We start from the raw sequence: 20,183 nt of genomic DNA, 5'->3' as shown, positions 1-20,183 counted from the left end.
TCGTGACAGGAAGCAGTTCTTGGCGCTCTGTCTGGCAGGGCAGCTTGTCCCTGGATGCTAAATGGCTGGAACAACAGTGCTGTTTATCATTACCCCCAGGTTGCCGCTGTGCGTTGGTTATTTTCGGGCAGATTACTGCATCCTCCTGGTGCTCCGATGGTGCTGATGCTGCAGCAACAGCAGCAGGCACGGCAGCAGTGGAGGAGCACAAACTGCAGCAGGGGTAGCCGAGCCGAGCTGCCTGCCTTACTTTGGAGGTGTCATGGTTTTTGTGTTGTGTTCTCAGCATTGAGTTGACGACGTGCCTCGGCTTTCAGCACATACCCAGGCGAACAGTGGGACGAGACTTAGAAGAGACTTCTAAAAGAGCCTGTCATAACGGACAGGTGAAATGAAACACGACTCGTGCGAACACTAAAGAGCATTGAGCAATTGAAGAGAAATACACTTGGAAACACACATAACAAATTGTTACGATACAATATTCAGTGTAGGCGATAGATTTCTGGATCGAATACATCAAATAGAGCATTTAAGAGTAGGCACGTCTTATTCAAACTGTATAGATTCATTTAACGATAATAAACTTCGTATTCCCAAGAATAGTACTCTTCCTACACTTCACACACCCATACCACAGATCTTCTCACATTTGATAGCCATATATGTCTTTGATCTCCTTGCTAAATCCAATCACACAACTGGAACCAAAATAAATATGGAAAAGCTGTTGCATTTGCATTAGCCAGAACCAATAAATGTATAAAATATTTTTATTGATTGGAGCACTAAAACACTGCATAGACACACATACAGAAATGTGTTTTATTGGGATATCTTTGGGATACAAGTTCAAAAAACCTACAGAGGATAATGGATACCAGATGCACCTTTTATTCCTCAAGATGTTATAGTCTTTCAGATCCTTGACGATTCTTAATGCAGGGAGAATTTTGAAGGGTTGGAACCACTGTCGACGGACGATGCTGTCGATTGCGCGCAAGTGAATCCGCAACAACAAACACGGCAGCGGCAGTGGCAGCGCGAATGAATTGCCCCCAAAAAAATCGCATGGCAGAGAAGAAGAAGAAATCGCACGCACACAGATAAAGATACAGATACATCTGGAGATAAACACACGGAACAGAACGGGCAGAAGACCGCGGTGTGGTCGGTTGGTGGGCGGAGAGGAGAGGAGAGGAGGGAAAATGGGTACGAGCCAAGTTACACACAAATAATGTACAAAAGTGGCTTATAAACAAAATTTGTATGAATGGTCCATGTAGCGATGCCTGCCCGCTGCCCGCTGCCTGCTGCCCGCTGCCTGCTGCCTGCTGCCTACGTGACATGACATCCCGAGATACAACTTGCTGTAGACCCCACTGGGTAGGCACCCACCCCCTGTCCCCTGTCCCCTTGGCCTTGCCCCACTGAAGAGTACTACCTTTGGTCTGGAGCACTTTGCACAGTTTTTTCTCTTCTTTTTTTTGTGGCTTTGACTGTCTGTTGCCTGCCTGTTGCCGGCGCTCTGTCTCTGGCTCTGATTCCGACTGTCTCGGCAATGGAATAATTCCCATCAAATCACGTCTCGCTCTCTCTCACTCTCTCACTCTCTCGCCGTCTTTTTGCGGTGCTCTTCAAAACTGAGATACAGATACAGATTTGCTGGTGGCGTTGCTGTTTTTGGCTTGGTTTTTTTTGTTTTTTTTGTTTTTTTTGTTTTTATTTTTTATATGATATGCCGAGCATCTCAAAACAATTTGTAAGACTTAAGCAGAGTTTGTTTGGTGTCTTGCATAAATTATAAAATCCGCATGTTGAGTGCCCGAGCAAAAGCAAGGGGGGAAGGGGAGGAGGAGGAGAGGGAAGCGAGCAGGAATAGTGGTAAACTTGACAGAGATAAAGATATACACTACTTATCCATAGACACGCATCTGTACATATCTTCGAGCGTGTCCGTATGAGTAAGAGCACAACTTCTAACGGGATTCGGCATGGCTGAATATAGTTTAATAAAAAAAAACACATGTGTGTTTCAGTATTTCAATAAAAATTTTCAATTTTAGCGGAAATCCTAATATATACAGATAGATCTACCCGCCATAGAGGCAGACACAAATGTATCTCTCAATTTGCATAAATTTATTAAGCGGCTAAGCCAGGACGAGATTTGCAATTACCGAAAGTATGGAGATATTTCGACCGTGGGGCATGCATGGTCAAATGTTGCAAGAATGCAGCATGTGCATTGCCCCACTAATATGTATCTTGCGAATGCCAGACCGAGGCCCCAAAAACAGAGCTACACACACAGACACACACACACACACACAAAACTAATCCAAGTCAATAAAATGCTAAACGTAAAAAGGGGCATGCACCAAGGCATGCATGCCGCCATTCCACTGCCCGTTGGCCCCCTCCAGGCCCCTCTCTCGGACGACCGGCATTGCTGACCAAGTCCGTATTGCAGCTGAGGTCTCCATTAAATCTACATTTTTACACCCAGCACCCAACCTCCCCCCAAAAAGATACCACCCCGTCGACTTACTCACACTCCCAGTGTGTGTCTGCATCTGTCGGGTATGTCTGTGTATCTCTGCGCTGGTGTGTATCTGTGTGTCCGGTTACAATTGAAATTTACGCAGAGCCGCATTATTAATCTCAAGATTAGATGAGTCTTGTTTTTGATAAACTGAAATAGGAAATGCTTATGCTTTGCCTAACAGTACCATGCATAATCATAAATACATACATATGTAGGTCCCTCTCCCTCTTCCCCTCCCTCTGTGGCTTTCTCTTCCTCGCCCTCTCACTCTCTTTATTACTCCGCCTCACTGTTGGAGCCCTGGTTGGTATGTGGGTGTTGCCATATGCCAGAGAAAGGGTTGTACATATACACTGGCCGAAAATATTGTTAGGGGCTCCTGCGGCACGTATTTTAGCAGCTGTACCTATGTATGTATGTATATATGTATAAACATATGGAAACCGCATATATTTGGATATACAAATACCTGCATACGGTACAGAAAATAACAAAATAAATTCTGGGTAATATCTAAAAATATTTCCCCAAAAAATAATATTTAAATAATTCATACAAAATTAAAATCATTCAAAAAGTTATGAAAATCGTATTGTTAATCTTAAAGGTTCCAAAATTATCTACAGAAAATAAAGAACTATGCGACTAGTTTTTTTATATATTTTTTATTCATAATAGTATCAAGCGTAGAGATATAGCGCCTTTTTTTTTTGTAATTTTATTTTATTTTATTTTATTAGAAATCAGCTTTACTTAAACTATGATCTAATATTAGTGATATTTACATTGGCTTACTACATATTATAAGAGTTTAATGATTAGGTTTATATATACATTTTAATGATGTGTTATTCAGCAAATTTTTCTATTTTTTATGTTCGATGGGTGGGGACGTTTGAGTCTGCGTGGGATTTGGGGGTGCAGTAATCCTCTAGCTGTTTCATTTGGATGGTTAATGAGCCTATCGTTGTATCGACTGCTATGATGGTTTATTTGATCTCCAATTTAAAGATATAGCGCCTAGATTTCATACGAATATTAGCAATATTGACTCTGCTGTTGATGATGATGTATGTGTGCATATACCTTGAACGATTACTTAGTAATCGGCTTTGCTTCAGTTTAGAGAGTAGAGTGTTTGCCCCCGAAATTAGAGGCGCAGACTGAAAAATACACACGCTCCTTCCCCTACCCCTACCCCTTCCCCTACCGCTAACCCGTGCAGTAGCAACGGCCCCCATTGACCCGTCTGGAGGAGGATGGTTTGAGTATGTGCCCAGCTTACTAAAAACCCACAAATGTCTTAGCCACTCTTTAGTTTTGCTTTGCTTTGTGGCTTATTTGTGTGGTATGGGTACGAGTATTTCGTTGTCTTTGTTGTTGTTGTTGTTCTTTGCTTTTTATTGTGTTGTGTGTGTGGTTTGATACCCCCGATATAAATCTGGAAAATGCCGCAGTCACTCACACACCCAGCACTCGCAGACGCAGACGCAGACGCAGTCCCAGACTCAAGTCATTCACTCAGCGGCATTCACTATCCTCCAATGGGGCAACGTTTGTTTTTTATACCCGATACTCAAAATGAGTATTGGGGTATATAAGATTTGTGGTGAAAATGGATGTGTGTAACGTCCAGAAGGAATCGTTTCCGACCCCATAAAGTATATAGATTCTTGATCAGCATCAATAGCCGAGTCCATTGAGCCCTGTCTGTCTGTCCGTCCCTATCAGCGCCTAGTGCTCAAAGAGTTTCTGGAGCAACGAAATTTTAAAAATCAAGAATAATAATTATAATAATAATTATTCAATAAAAATCAAAAATAATAATTATTCAATAAAAATCAAAAACAATAATTATAAAATAAAAATGAAAATTATTATAATAATAATTTATGTCTCTCTCGCACGCACTCTTGGTCGTTTCGTGCAATGTTAGCGCCGTCTGCCGGAGGAGAGCCATACTGACCAAGTATCGGGCATAAATGTAGAGTTGCGGTCGCCGCAGCAACTCACAACGTTCCCCCTCGTTCTTTTTTATTTGTTGTTTGGCTTGGATTTGGATCGGGGGGTAATCGCACGTCCGACGCTCTTCACAGTGGGATCCATTTCATTTGTGGTTGAAAGGCTGGCTGGCATTCAATTTGTGTGTCGGCGCTTTGAATTTTTTATCGGACACGTCAATTATGGCCATTACTCAATTTACTTATTTATTTCCTTATTTATTTATTTATGAAGAGAGGAAGCCGAAACCAGACATGGGTCGGATCTCTCTCTGGGGGCTTTGTGGTAAGGTGTCTGCTAACGAGTATGCTATGCTATGTGTGTTGTTTGCTGCTCTGCTTTCGGGTGCCCGATGAAGATAAATTAATTTGCGCAAATAGCCAAATGATGATGGGGCCAAGGGTCGGGCGGTTGTGCCTCATAAACATTTACATAAGTAATCAAGTGGACAAGGGTCATCGATGACCCGAACGGCTCTTTGCTCGTATAAATAGCCACAAGTGTTCAAATCAAAATCGAGATTCGGCACTCAAGCCTCAAGTGACAGGCGGGGCGGGGGCAGACATGACTCTTTCCTCCCTCCCCCCCACATGAGAGGGGGGTATCCTCTCGATGGAAATGTGAAACATACGATGTTTTGGGCCCGTGCATTCATCAATCTAATCCTTCATTTTAGCATTTTTGGGTGAGTGGAACTTTTGAGGGATTCCTCGTAGCCATTCGAAAAATGCTAATGCCGCCGAAAAGAGGAGAAGCTCTAGTGAAAGTTCCTGCAAAAATGAAGAGTGAATCCAGTGCAAAGTCTATTCAATCTTCATTCCCAATTCCAATCGCAGTCATTGCCATTGCGAGTAGATTTTCATCCCACTCTGTGGCCCGGGCTTTGCTGGAGCTTCGTGTGGGGCAAACAACTTTGATGCAGGCACGGAACATAAAATACAAAAATACGAGTACAAAAAGAAAGAAAAAACTGAGAGACCGGAGCCAAAAAAGGAAAGGAAAATTGCAGCCAAGGTTAGGTAGGAATTGGAGATGACAGCGTGACAGACGATGGGCGGAGATGGTCACGGAGATGGTGTCGATCGGTGGATACCCAACGCCAGAAACTATTGGGGAAAATAGTGTCTTTAAACCTTTCAACCAAGAGCTAGCGATCATTCCTGGGAAGAATAGATGGTGCAGCAACCCAAGGGGCCCAACCCCTGGCTGGATCAGAGCACGGCGACAACTCTGGCCAGAGCAGAGCCGCAATTAGAGCCACCAACAAAGCACCTTTGGGTTGACTCCTGCCCGCATCGGGATTCGCATTCGCATTCGGATTCGCATTCACATTCGTCCATTCATTCAGCCATTTGCACACTCAATTCATTCACACTCAGTCGCCGGCAGGTCCTCCTGGTCTTGCCATTCATTAAATGGGCATGGCTGACTCGTAAATACACACACAAAAAGGGGAAGGGGGGCAACAGGGAGATGATGGCAGCGAAAAGGAATCCCTGGCCCGCATTGGATTAGTAGCGAAATGAATAGCTGCAGTTATCCTGCCTCAGACTCTGGTCGCTTTTCTGTCCCACTCCAGGTCCTCTAGGTCCTGCATTTTACGAGCATATGTGTGGATGTCGATGTGTGAGTGTGTGCATGTGTATGCATTTGTGTGTGAAGGTAAGCAGCCATGTCTTACATACAACCGGCAGAAGGATGGTGAAAAAGATGGAGACAGAGCTGGAGCTAGAGCTGCAGCTTGAGTTGGGAGTTTTATGAATGCTCACCGATTTGCCGCCGACAAATCTCTTGGCATCGCCACCGCCTGTTTACATAACGGGCCACCCACCCGATTCGGGCGTTCTTACAGAAACCATTTAAATTGAAACCAGCAACACAGCAGTAACCAGGCAACCTGGCAACCTGGCAGCCTGGCAGCCCGGCAACGAAGAAACAGAGCAGCAAGACCAGGACAAAAGCCAGCTGGCAGCCGGCAGATTGAGGCACAAATGTGTTTTTGTCAGTCGCCTCATAATGTCTCATCTTTTGGCCATCAAATTGGGGCAGGCACCGCCCTCCAGTAGATGTCTGTGACACCTCGAAACTATTTGAAATTGATTAAACAGATCTGTGGGCGGGTGTCTGTCTCCTTTCCCTGAACATGATGTAATTATAGGGGCTACAACTGAGCCGAAGAGTGAGGCTCTTTGAGGTATGCAAAGTGTGTGTGTGTGTGTGTGTGTGTCCTCTTTTTTGGCACAAGCTAAGGATATCGAGTATCAATGGATTTGTCAAATTTAAATAGCAATCGCCCATTCAAATTACACTACTAAGTAGGTGACTCTATTGGAACACCCCCAAGTATTTCAAGGCTTCTTAGAAGAACTCGAGTCCTTGGAATTTGAGAGTTCTTCACAGGAAAACTAAAGACTTCTGGAGATATTACTCTCCCTGGTTGTAGAGGCAGAGAAGATTGAAATTAAATGACAAGTAATGTGTGATAGGTCGAACGATTTGGATACTCTTTCAGATTAACTATGTTTTCGAATTTGAATTTATATTATTTTTGTTTTATATTATATTAAGAGCTGGCAAAAAAAAGGTATTATAAATATATAATATATATATGTCTAGAGATGAATGATAGAGATGAAGATGTAGATGTGGCTGTAAGTTGAGAATTTAGACACATTTCCCATTCAGGATGACTTGTGCCGCTCCAGGGGAGAAATACTTTGGGACAGGGCCACTCAACTGTGTCGGACTCGGGTCTCTGGGGGTGCAGCAACAATTGTTTTCAATTTGATTTTGCAGCAAGTGGAGCGCCAAGTGTGGGCTGGTGTTGCTGTTCCTGCATATGCCACAGTACGAGTATCCTCCTTCCCTGGCGAGGCCTTTAGTTAGAGTCGCCTCCATCAGGCTCTTGATCATCATCAGCATCAGCATCATCATCATGGTTGTCGACTGCTGCTTCAGTTGCCAAAATGTCGTTGGCCACAGTTGATGGTTCGGTTTCGGTTTCGACTTGGTTTAGTGCCTGGGGCGAAAGGGGGAATGCGAATGGAAATGCTATGGAATGTGGCGTGCAACGTTTAGGGGAACACATACATTTGGAGCCAGCTCGGTTGGACCCTCCTCCTCGTCCTTGCCAGAGTCAACTCTGACTCCAGTTGCAAGCAGCTCAACCTCCTGGCCCTGGTCCTGCGGCTCCTGCTCCAGCTCCTGCTCCTGGTCGTTACGCTCTGGCATGCTTATTGAATTTCGTTTAGCTGCTCCTGCTTCAGTCCGTGCCCCCGCCTGAGGCACTTCAAGGTTGCGTGGCAACAACGGCTGCTTCCCGGATAATGTGTCTGCGTTTTTGGGGCATAAAATTTTACGCATCGTCACACACAAGAAGACCAAGTTGGAGCGGAGGCATGGACTTACTCATATCCACATGATAGCCCAGATGATCGGCCCTATAGAAGACGGTGGAGAACTGTCGGTTCGGCAGCGGGAACGAGTAGTAGCCCTTCCGGGCCAGCACCAGCTTCTCGCCCACTGGCAGCCAGTAGGCCCGTTCGTAGCGGGTGTTTCCATTATCCAATTGGTATCTGCAGGATGGGAGAGGGTTGGCAGTTACTTGGGAGTACCTTTTGGGCTTGTGAAGGGGATCACGAACTGAACTTTTCTCATAATGAACTTTGATGATTTGAGGAGTGTAACTTTGTGAAATTTTCTACCGTTTAGGAAGTTGATATTAATAAGCGCACTTCAACTATTTCCCTGCACCGAGAGTGGAATATATTCCTTGAATGCACAATATTGTTGCTCTTACCTGAACTCGTATTGTCCGTCCACTGAGCGCTGATCGAAGCTGTCCACCAGCTGGGGCATTGCCTCTGCTGTGGCCGGATGATGTTGGGGTATAGGGGCCACTGAAGGGGTATGGGGTGGAGCCACCAATGGCGGCCAGTGGTGCAGATGGTGATGTCGGTCCGGCACTAGCTCCGGCACCTGAGTTGTGGGCCGCGGAGTTCGGGGCGTGGTTGTACGCCTGGGTCGTCGGGTATGGCGTGCATCAACGGGACTTAGGAGGAGGACCACCAGAAGCCCCATCAGGCAGCAGAGCTTCAGGCTCTGGTCGACTGGATAGATCCCTTGAGCCGAGAACATGTCGTTGAGACTTCAAAATGTTGTAATTGATTGTGTGGCAGTGAAGTCCGACCGGGGCCTTATATATACCCCCGAAAAGAGCAGACGACCGACCACTCGAGTGAAGCCTTTTGGCACTAAAGATGAAAAATGTGCAAAGCTCTTCCCCCTCCCCCACTCCCACTCCACAACGAAAAAATTAAAGGAGAAGAAAAGGGCAACATGGGTGGAGCCAAAGAATACACGTAATAAACTTCTCTTTCTCTCACCCGTCAAAGGCAATGATTTGGCAGTGCCGCCTCCGTCCCCTCCGGCTGTTCCAACACCAAAAAAAAAATGCCATCGGTCCATCGGTCCATCACACCCTCTTGCCACCCAAAATAAGAAGTCTTCTGTTTCTGTTTGTGGGGCGTCACGATGCCTTTGTGATTTTGACAGCATTTGGGATTGTCGAATCCTTCGGACCTGTTCCTGCTCCCTGCTCTGCTCTGCCCTGCCTGCCCTGGCTTCTTTTCGGCCGAACAGCCTGTTTACTTCGTTTGTTTGTCGGACTGGACTGGACTGGACTGGACTGTTTGTTTGTTGCGCCGCCTGGCGGCATGGCAGGCGCGAAGTGTGTCAGGCCCAGATGCAGGGTCGCCCATCCAAGTCGCGTCGAGTCAGCCATCGACATGGTTCATTGACCAGCCGCATCATCGTCACCGTCACCGGCACCGGCATCGTTCCACACTGCTATCGACATGGCCCATCTTCATTGCCTTCTTCAGTCTCTCTGGCTTTGGTTTGGTTTGGTTCTTTTCTGCTGTTGGTTTGTGTTGGTCATCGATTCGGTGATTGCAGCCGCGTAGGCGGTCAGCATCCTCTCCTCATTCCGACATTCCCCTAATTGTTTAACCCTCGAGTGGGGTGTGCGATAAATGCCAGACACACGTCAGGCATGGCCAAAGGACTTCTTCATCTGCCATTCATATGCTGTGGAAAGTATTTATGGTTTTGTTTCTCAGTGATTTGGTTTCTGATTTGACAGCAGCATGATTTCTCTATAAGAGAGAACAATGAGAAGAGTGTGTCCCTATTTTATCTATTGTTCCTCGAATGGACACATATAATTTGGGGAAAATACATGCCATCAATGAATAAGATATCATCCTTCCCATAATAATTCCATTCCATTATATTTCGGCATTGATTGATTGTTGATTGATTGATGACTGTTTTCCTAATTCAACCTTTTGGATTTCATTCGTATTGATCACGTCTAATTTGATTTAAAAATCCATTGAAAAGTGATCGATGGGTTGCTGCTTGAATCACGGATAAGTAGGTGTTCCAAATGAGTATTTTCCCCTGAATAGATTAGCATTTATATAATGTTAAATAGAACATTAAAGGGATTTATCGCAAAGAATTTTTGCATAAAAGTACAATTCTAGCAGATGCCTAATATTTCTGCTTATTATGGCATGATTAATAGCGTCAGGTGTAATTGATTATTAGTTTAATGAATGAATAATAAAAGCAAAAAGAAAAAAAAAACCATTAAAATAAAACAGGCAATTCATTAAGAAAATTCCTCAAGCGTTTGATTGATTGATCAGCCCAAACAGCGCTGCATTGATTGATCGCAGACTCGGTTTATTGTGGAACAATTCGACTGTCGCCGTCATTTGCGTGTGGGCGGCAAAAAGATCCCGCGTCGGCGCATCAGGGTTAAACAGCTACAGTCGCGGGCCCCCGGCGGGGGGTCACTTAGGCAGATTAAATTCTCCAGTCCGTCAATTTGAGTGCGTAATTAATAAATGTACAAATTTATTCGGAAATACTTCGCATCTGTTCCATCTGCATCTGGATCTCCTCCTTCCTCCATCTCGCCCTCTATTTGAGGTGCCGCTAACGGAGCGCAGATCCCCTCAGATTCTGATCTGCGATCTTATCGGGGTTTGCAACGCATTCATTTGCCTTTTAATGGCATTCGCTGGCATGCCATCGATTTAAGATATTTCTCATGTAAACGTTAATGTAAATGCCAGAGCAGGCATCATATACGAACTCGTAAAAATGAATCCAAATGGGCGACGACTGCATTTTGGGAACGGGAACGGGAACGCGGAAGAGGGATGCGAAACAACAAACTAATAAATATTTTTACCCACATAAGTATAAAATATTGTTTAGATCCCAACCAAAAAATGGCAAACTCAGCTCTCGCTCCCAATTGTGTCTGTGTCTCCCCTGCTCGTTCTCTCTCTCTCTTTATCTGTGTGTGTGTGTGTGTGTGTGTGCCCTGGGTCTCTCTGCGTGTGTTCACAATATTTCATTTCCCATTTCCCCAATAGCCAAACAACCCAAGCCCCAAAACCGAACTGGGAACAGACCACAGTCCTCATTCGTGGGCCCATGGCCCACCCATCGCTGGTATTTTCAAGTGTCTAAGCCATGAATTTATATTGCTCGATTTCGATTTAAAAGTATTTCGGTTACATAATCTCAGCATTTTTATCACATTCCAGCACTGTTTGATGGCTCGAGGCAAACTTTTCTACTAGATCCGCCATTCGGACGGACCCTGCCTGGCACTTCATCCCTCCATCCCTTCATCCCTTCATCCCGCATCCATCTTGTTGTGGTGTAAATTGCTCAATTATAGGCAAGTTTGTATCTGCGCCCATGTATCTCTGTATCTGACAGTATCTGTGCGTCTGTGTAGCTGTGTATCTGCGCATCTTTGTCCGTTCTGTGGCTCTGCGGCTCTCAAAGTTTGTTGAAAAGTTTCACTTTAAGTTGATTACTTCATGATTTTCAACTGGCCGAACAGCACTTTCTGCTGTCTCTGCGGAAAATTTGCACATTACTCAGTCGACAGCCAGAACTACGAGTAGCACGAGTTCGAGAGTACAAGAGTACGAGACTATGTGTCTCGGGAATAGTTCAAATCTCAGCCGGAATGTGGCACAACGAAACTTCAAATGGGGCAGGGGCTAATGCCACGAACAAGCAGTCAACAGAGTCCGAGTGGCAATTTATAGCCGTGGTTTATGATATTTTAAGTCGGTGAAGGAACTCTACGACGGGGTATCTGATACATTAGCAGATATATGCATGGTAAATATTCGAAATTTTCTAACCTACACTCAGAGAAAAGATGCATTTCAATATGTATTGGTAGGTGTAAATGGGTAGCGTAAAAAAACAAATGCTCACTTTATACTAGAATTCAAGAAAGAGGTAAAGGTAAAGAGATCATTTTCCTCAATCTTATTGAAAATTTGAACATTTAAGTACCAAACCTTGCAGTCTAGTGTATTTCTCTCGTGCCAGCAACAGCAACATCAACAGCGATCAATCGCTAAAAGTTCAAAAACGTGAGCCAAATGAACCTGTTTTCTGAGCTCTCCTCCCACTCGACTATTTAGTAGCTACATACTCATATATATCTATATGTATACTCGTACATTTGTATATACATATACATACATATGTCTCAAGTTTTGGGCTATAAAGCCACGCGCAAGATATGCAAATAGACGAGACAATATGATGTACTACAATGAAATTTTGTATCTTTTTACTTTGCGAATGCAAAGAAGACGCGCCAAATGAGAACTTTTGCCTCTCCACAGCTCCCTGCTTTGTCTCTGATTCGCAGATTCTCCAACCTTATTTCGTTTCTTTGCTCTTTGTTGATTTAGGCAAATTCGTATTTAAGCAAGAGCCAAATAAGTTTTAGCGGATGCGGGATGGAAGGACGTGGACTTGGGACAAACGGATGTGGATTGTGGGCAACCCCTTTTGCTGGTTCGGCCCAAACAATTTGCCCGAAATTTCACGTCCGTCTTGGGAGATTCGCGAAATCAACAAAAACAAGAACAAGAACAACAAAACCCCAAAAACAAGTATGACAAAAGCGACTAATAGATACCCTCTACTTGAAACACTATCCAAATCAGAAGAAAATATGATTTCCAAGACGAATTTCGTTGGGAAACAACAGAGAATTGTTTCTTAATTCTGAACAAAAGAAATAAATTATTCAAAAATGTTGTATGCCACAGGGTGTATGCCCTGGGTACCCTGTGATTACTGGGTATTGAAGAAATACTGAAACACAGGAAAAGAGAGGAGATAGAGGCAAAAGGCGCTTCATCAGCAACAACAATGACAGCTAACAAACAACCGTTAAGTGCCGCAACAAATCGCCAAAAATTGAAAACTGTGGGAATACCGCACCACGCCAGGGACGCCACAAAAGCCACACAAACAAACAAACAAACGAACACACACACACACACATTGCCACAAATCTCGTTTGCTGCCAAAAGAGAGAGAAAGAGTAGAAGGTGGGAAGGTACATACTCGTAGATGGCCGAGGTGGAGGTGGATGTGGAGGTGGACGGAGAGCAAAATAAAAGACAATAAAAACAAATAAAAAGTATTTTGAAATGCCATTTGAATTAAACTTGAAACAGAGCTCAGAACACGACAAAAGAGAGACAGAACAAGCAGCAAATGTGCGAAAGAGCGAACGACAGGAAGGAGCAGTAGAAAGAAACAGCGCCATCAAGGAAGTAATGACTGTACCTAGGGATGGATGGTGTGAGCACCGAAAACTCTCTTAAGCGAACATACCAAATGAGTAAAGGGAAAAAATCCAAATCCAGCATCCATCGTTCTAGATGCAGATCAACTCTTTTAAGTTAAAATCTTGTTTTATTTACATACGTGCACAAAAAAATATTGTATTTATTTCCAGCACGATCAACGTGTGTGCCAATCGATTGTTATCACTTTTCGGCCATCGATGGCTATCGATGATTCTTGAAGCAATCAACCTTGGGCTGCTCGTCGCGACGGACGCTCGGCGCCCGCCTCAGGTACTCCACTGAAATGTGGGTCCAGCATTAGTCCCAACATTAAACCATTTTGGTAGCCAATTTCACTCACCTGGCAGGGGCTGATAGCCATTTATGTCGGACCGATAGCAGCGCAGCTCGTAGCGCGTGTCATGGCCCAGGAGGCGCGGCTGCACGTAGAAGCCCTCAACCACTCGGCTATGCTGCTCCTCCGAGTAGAATCCGCGCTCCCAGCGACGGACGCCGTGTGGCAGGGAGTACCTGAGGCGACAAAGCGATTATCATTATACTAGAGGAAAAATCGTGGGCTGCATCCACAATTAATTGATTATCAATTAAACAAACTGAAGGAATCTTAAGATTGGGTTGGTCCTTGTGTATGGATGATTTGTGGTTTCCATGTGGGCATCCATTAATCAAATTTGGAGAAACTTTGGGTGTTTCGTGTTTCACCAGCGATTCATGGATACAAATTCAAGCGTCTTAAGAGCACCCCCATCTCTATTGGTCTCACCCAAAGATGTAACTGCCATCTTCGTTGAGGTCGTAGAAATTATCACGCCACGGATTGTAGTCCTCTACGCCCCCATCGTTATCCTGCTCTTCCTCTTCCTCTGCCTCTGCCTCTGGCTGAGGTTGCGGCTGGGGCTGCGGCTGCAGCGGAGGTGGTGCCCCAACTGGCCCCGAATCCGGCTCTTCTTCACTGGAGGAGCTTTCATCCGCCTCCTGGGACTCTTCTGCCTCGCCGGAATCCGAGTCGTCGGATGAAAACTGAGCCCTGGCCTGTGCCCCCGAGGTAGGTGCCACAATGCCCGGTCTGCGCTGGCTAAGCTGTGAGAAGGGTGTCGTGGCCAATGGGGCAAAGGCGTTGGCCAGCTGTTCTCCCAGCAGCTGCTTTATCCGTCCCCTCATTTCGCCGCTCTCGTTGCCGTTGTTGTTGGCGGCATCCTCGAACCGCTCGAAGCTCTCGCCATCAAAGTTGGGCGTTTGCAGCTGCAAAGGCGGGACCCGGACCGGTGCTCTCTGGCTTAGGGCTGCGCCCAGGAAGAGGAGCAGCAGCACGGGAGGCAGCAAATGGGTCCGCGGGGGATGGATCTGACCTGATGCCATGTTGGGTGTTGACTGCTGTCCCACATCGGTGCCCGGTTTACTTTTATATGAACGGATCCGATCGGAGGCTATTCACACGGGCTGCCGCTGCCGCTGCCACAAATCAGCGTATCAGCCGAGTGCATAAATTTATGGCCAACAAAGAGCGATGCGATGCGTGCTACAAATTTGCATTTTGCAGCGAGTGTCTCTCCGCAGAGCCCCAGAGCCGCAGAGATATCTGTCAGCGCCGAGGAAGACCGGCTCCAAATCAAGAATAATGTGAATTCGATTCGAGCTTCGATTGTGACGCCTTCGGGCCTGTCGACCAAATTGGGCTGTGTTTCCCACCTAATTGGGTCAGTCGAACAAGCGCAACGCTTCCGCTTCTCTGAGCTTTGCTCTCGAATGCATTGCATACTCTCGGGCTGGGCAGATCTGCCCCAGCCGCTGGCCAGAGGAGGCACACTCTCAGGCGGACTCAAAACTACCCCTCCCTCCCAAAGAGATAGTATTATATAATCACAACGCCATTGTTCACATATCCACAGATGAAATTTTATTCGATCGCATTTCGATATATTTTACACACTCAAACACATAGATACTCGTACTTGTAGTCACGCACACACATATCCACCATATCCGTTTTAATCTATGTATGTACGCTCTTCCATTTCGCTCTTGTTTTGTTTTTCTTTTACTATTTATTTTAATGTTCTTATGTGTATAACTTTTTTTGTCGCTCGACAATTTACAATTACAATTCTGCAGTCGTTTAAATAAAACCAGACAAAAAAAAAAACCATACAAGTTTGCAATATTCCTCTTTTGTTCTCTGTAGTTTTTCCTTTGATACTTTTAGTATTTATGTGTATATATTTATTTATAAAAAAAAAAAAATATCATACATTTACTTAATCTACGCAATGCTGACTTATAGTACAAATAGTTTTTTTCACTTTTCCTTTTCCCTTTTTTTTTCCATTTTTTTTTTTTTTTTTTTTGGTTGTTTTTTGCTTCTCTTATTTTCAACATTTCTTTAGTAAAATCGCTAGATTCCGTTCTTAAATTGTAGCTAGAAAAGGAGTTCAATGGTTCTCAGGGTTATAACAAAACAAATACAAAAATCATTTAACAATTACATATAAAAAGCTTAACAAAAAAAGATATGACACAATGAACTACGTTATTCTTCAGTTGTATGTGTGTATATGTATCGGAGCAACAGGGAAAACCTATGACGTCTTTGGCCCCAAATTATGGCTAATGAATGACTCTGATGGTAAAAGTTGGTTTCTTTCTGACACCACACAAAAGATGAAGAAACATTTTTGGGCTGGTCATTGGGCAAAGTTTTCCGAGACTTTTTTGGCATTTTCATGAATGAATTTTGCAGTGGCTTTTAGCTGGTTCCCTGCTCAGGTTGATAAAGGTCCGGTCTAAGACAGTTTCACCTCTCCTCTTCCCACTCATTCCCTGGTGTGCTTTAATCAATCTAATGATTTGAACTTTCGCAAAGAGAAAGGAAATTGCAACGCTGCACCATCGGCACCGTCATCACAATCACCATCCAGCATCCAGCATCCAGCATCAGCATCCTCATCATCATCATGAGCCATCCGTCGCTGTTCCACCTCCTCGACATGGCACGTAGCTGTCGCTGCTCTTTAAATTCAATCAATCAAATGGATTTCCCACCTCCCAGGTCCCCGCCCACTCATTGTCATTGTCATCTTTATTTTTTGCCCAACTCCCAGCTCCCAACTCCCGCCATCCCCATCCCCTCTTTGTTTTTGGCCCTATGCATCCTCCCATCCGCACAGCTGTGACAATATTTACACCATCGAAACCGCTCAACCCATGGGGCTCATCCCGCACTTAGACCCCACTGCCCTAAGTCCCCAACACCAGCCCCACCGTCAACCTATTTACGGGGAACATGCTAATTGTGGAATGACAGATTCGAGGGCCCCCCGACATGTCCCCGGAATTGACACAACCAGCACAGGTGGCATGGCGGGCACGGGGGGCACGGGGGAGGAAAAAGAAAATTCTCCGGGACACACATCAAGTGGACAAATCTGTGGTCGGCTAATTTATCTAATTGAAAAGGATTTGGATGCCAGATGAGGTAAGAGATTGCTGCATGGCTGCCTTAAAAGTGACTCCAGTCCCGACCCCAACCTCCATTCTGCAACCACAAATGTGGTTGGCTTTTGATGTACTCTTTGCAGCAGAGGACACAAATTAATTTCATAAAATCATTTAGAGTGGCAAGGGACATGGGGTAAACTAAAAGCGAGGGAGAGAGAAAGCGAAGGGGACGCTTCAAAATCACTTAAAAAACTATCTTCACGCAAATTGCTTCGCTGCTCATGTCAGGAGTTGCAGTCACAGTCCGAGTCCGAGCCTGAGGACCGGGAAAGGGACAAGGACCAGCACCAGAACGAGGACCGGTGGCAGAACCATAACCAGACCGAGACCGAGACCGAGACCGAGACACTGGCAGAAACAGAGACAGAGACACCGACTGAGAGAGCACGTGCCTGTGATGGATGGACTCTCTGGTCGCGACATCCTCCTCGTGGAAATGGACCACGTACGTAATGCATGTAAATGAAGAAGTTTCTGTTCTGTTCCTGGCGGAGTTGCAAAAGGCGGAGGGACCCAGGACCAGGTCCACGGACATGTCGCAAACGGTGCAGAGGCGGAGTCCGATAACAATATTCCGGGACATGTTGCTCATACGCCACGTTGTCTGTTTAGTGTCTGCTCTCTTCCCAGTGCCATTCAGCGTCATTCATTCGCCCACTCATCACCCACCTAGCTCTGTGCTGAGGATGCATCCTCATTGTTTTCCACAGAAAGCTTCCGTCCGTCTTCTGCCTAGGCCGGACCATGTCCAGCCATGTTGCCTTCGATTGCGGTCCGCCGGCAACAACGAGAACAGCTCTAGCCGGAAATTCAATTGCAAAGGGGCTGGGCCTGCCCAACGGACTAACACATCTTCCATTTGTCGTCCAGCTAGCTCGCAATCACCGCGCTGCCTGCACTGTCCTTTCCCTTTCGCTTTCCCTTTCCCTTCTTCTTCTCATTGGGGCCATTGACATTTGTGGCTTGCTTGTTCAGTTGTGCCCTAAGCCTGTACAGATTTTAAATGACTATTCAATTCGTAACTCAGTTTTAGAACAATTCAGTGAAGGATCCTGATTAATTCGGAATCCCCGAAGGCGTGACATTTTTCAACCCTGTTGTTTAAACCGATTCAAAAATTATTACACCGATTCTGAGCCGGGTGCAGCCAAGTTGTAGCTGATTATGGATGGGTTTCACTAATTCGAACTTATATTATTCCGATTCTGAACCGTTGAAAATCCAATTAAAGGTGAAACTAAGGTCTTAGATTAATATCAGATTAAAAACCATTATACAATCGACTAGTAACCAATAACCTATCAAGATACTTCTCTTAACTTATTCGCAACTAATTCTTATACCGATTCCAAACCATTGACGAAACAATTCTTGTGACCATGACCGATGTCCTTTCCACATAAAAAAAAAATAAATTACATTTCTTAATAATACAAATTTCACGTGGCTCCAGTTTATAACCACACCAGTTCCAAATTGAATTAAAATTTTGATGCAGTCCTGGAGCATCCATCCAAAAACTGACTTAAAGAACCCATTCACCTGACTTTAAAGACAGAGAGACGAGAAAATGAACGGAAAAATAAAGTGCCACAGCATGCAAACAGGATGTGTGCAGGAGGTGGTGCTGAAAGAGGAGGAGGCACAGGACCAGGACCTGCCCCCGGCTGATTGCGAGTTGCCGCCTTCATGTCCGTGTTGTGTCATCAGCGTCGCTGCGGTTAATATGTTGGCCAATGTCCACTTGCTGCTCCCCTCCCCGTGGTTCCTCTTGGTCGTTGTTGCAGTTGCTGTTGCTGTTGCAGTCTCTTTTACTGCTGGTGTTGTTCTTGTTGATTGGCGGGCAATCCTTAAATGTCAATGGGACGTCATGATAATCACGTCTGGCGCTGAATTCCGTATGTCGATGAATACTTTGGACTCCTCGTTCTTTTGCTGCTGCTGCTGCTGTTGCTTGCCGGGCAGGATCGTTGTCTGACCCGGCCCCAGACCCATTCCCTGGCCATGTCCCAGTCCCTGGCCCTGGCCCTGGCCCTGCCCATGTCCCTTCTGAAGGCCCATGGCTGGGATTCGCGCTGCAATGCTTGGTGGATGCTGATGGGCAGGATGTGCATGATGCATGCGCTGTTGCTGCTGCTGTTGATGTTGCTGTTGATGTTGCTGTTGCTGCTGGAGTTGTGGATGATGTTGTTGTTGCTGCTGGTGCTGGTGGTGGTGGTGACAGATCTCCTGTGGCTGCTTGGCTGTTGAGGTCACCATAAGACCGCCGTAATGCGAACGGCCGCTATGTCGCTCCTCCAGCTCAAGCGACTCGGGATGCATTTGCTGCTGCATCTGCTGCTGTTGCTGCTGCTGTTGCTGATGCTGCATGCTGCGTCGTGTCAGTGTCCCCACCACCGGCGGTGGCGGAGTGGACTGCGGCAGCGAGGGTGATCCTTGGCCGTGGGGCGCCGGCTCGTAGCCGAAAGTGGAGAAAAACCGTGGTGGAGGCGGCGGCATCATACCGCCCGCAACGCTGCCACCACCCAGCGAGGACGAGCTGGACTTTTGTCTCATTAGCGTGGCAATGCCGATGCCCCCGCCGCCGCCGCCGCCGCCGCCGCCTCCAACACCAAAGCCAACACCAGAACCCGCCCCGGGTCCGATTCCGGGGCTGTTGACGAACAGTGATTCCCTGTGGAGAACGGATAAGAGAGATAGAGTAAAACAGTTTAATATTTGCGTGCCACGAAACGAAAGGGAATTGCGGACTGTTCGGGGATGGTAGGGAATAGGTAAACGCCTATGGACGTGTGTCAATCAAAGGAAGTGAGTCCGACATCTGTGTGGGAGGGAGGGAGGTAGGGAGGCAGGGCATATGGTCTGCAAACACGTTCCAGACACGCTCCGATATAGCAAGCATGGAGCCACGCGCTAGATCTGACCTATGACCCCAAACTGAGAAAGGTGGCACTGTTAAGGAATAATAAATAATATCCTCAAATAGATCAGCTATTTATCCGCCTGCTCTTCAAGAGATAAAAGTACCTTAATTTTTCCAATGGCTGCCAAAAGATATACCGATCTGGTTATTAAATATTAAATTAAATACATATCCCTGTCAGGATTCCCTGACTAACTGAAAAGAAATGAGACACTGTCACCGATATCCAGTAAGCACTTCATTCCTTTTATACGCGCTGTACGTTTCAGGGATCAATTTCCATCAAATACAATAGATTTATTTCTGTGACAGTTCCCAAACTGCGATTCCTGGCAGAGCGAACATTTCACTCTGTGATACGATACGAGTATCTCTGTCCAGCGCCAGTGCCATGCATCATCTTCATCGCGGGGCACGTCGGCATTGTGTCACTCTGTTCCGATTGTCATTCACTCCGCTTACATGTGACTGTGTCGGTTTTCCCCCTCCCCCCTCGCCA

The 20,183-nt window shown here is 45.7% G+C and overlaps 3 protein-coding genes across 4 annotated transcripts in view; all 3 read right to left on the bottom strand.

Moving 5' to 3' along the window:
* Window positions 1–7,130: 7,130 nt before the first annotated feature.
* Window positions 7,131–8,742, bottom strand: LOC108151588. The gene is made up of 4 exons (XM_017280271.2): window positions 8,349–8,742; window positions 7,958–8,124; window positions 7,640–7,881; window positions 7,131–7,568 (listed from the first exon to the last, which is right to left on the bottom strand). Exons 1-4 carry the CDS (start codon window positions 8,684–8,686, stop codon window positions 7,428–7,430), a joined length of 888 nt encoding a protein of 295 aa, XP_017135760.1. The 5' UTR covers window positions 8,687–8,742; the 3' UTR covers window positions 7,131–7,427.
* A 4,616-nt stretch (window positions 8,743–13,358) lies between these two features.
* LOC108152195 lies at window positions 13,359–14,627 on the bottom strand. Its single transcript, XM_017281353.2, has 3 exons — window positions 14,030–14,627; window positions 13,607–13,776; window positions 13,359–13,544 (listed from the first exon to the last, which is right to left on the bottom strand). The coding sequence occupies exons 1-3, from the start codon at window positions 14,623–14,625 to the stop codon at window positions 13,468–13,470; spliced, it is 843 nt and encodes a 280-aa protein (XP_017136842.1). The 5' UTR covers window positions 14,626–14,627; the 3' UTR covers window positions 13,359–13,467.
* Window positions 14,628–15,134: 507 nt separating this feature from the next.
* Window positions 15,135–20,183, bottom strand: part of LOC108163215 — a 147,883-nt gene continuing 142,834 nt past the window's right edge. For both annotated transcript variants that reach the window (XM_017298374.2, XM_033388627.1), the window contains exon 13: window positions 15,135–19,435. In XM_017298374.2, the coding sequence (XP_017153863.1) occupies window positions 18,619–19,435 (817 nt within the window). In that variant the 3' untranslated portion in view covers window positions 15,135–18,618. The remainder of the gene's footprint in view (window positions 19,436–20,183) is intronic.

The sequence above is a fragment of the Drosophila miranda genome, chromosome XL (genome assembly GCF_003369915.1).
Source record: "Drosophila miranda strain MSH22 chromosome XL, D.miranda_PacBio2.1, whole genome shotgun sequence".
Classification (NCBI taxonomy): domain Eukaryota; kingdom Metazoa; phylum Arthropoda; class Insecta; order Diptera; family Drosophilidae; genus Drosophila; species Drosophila miranda.
This window is presented reverse-complemented; position numbering and strand designations above follow the sequence as displayed.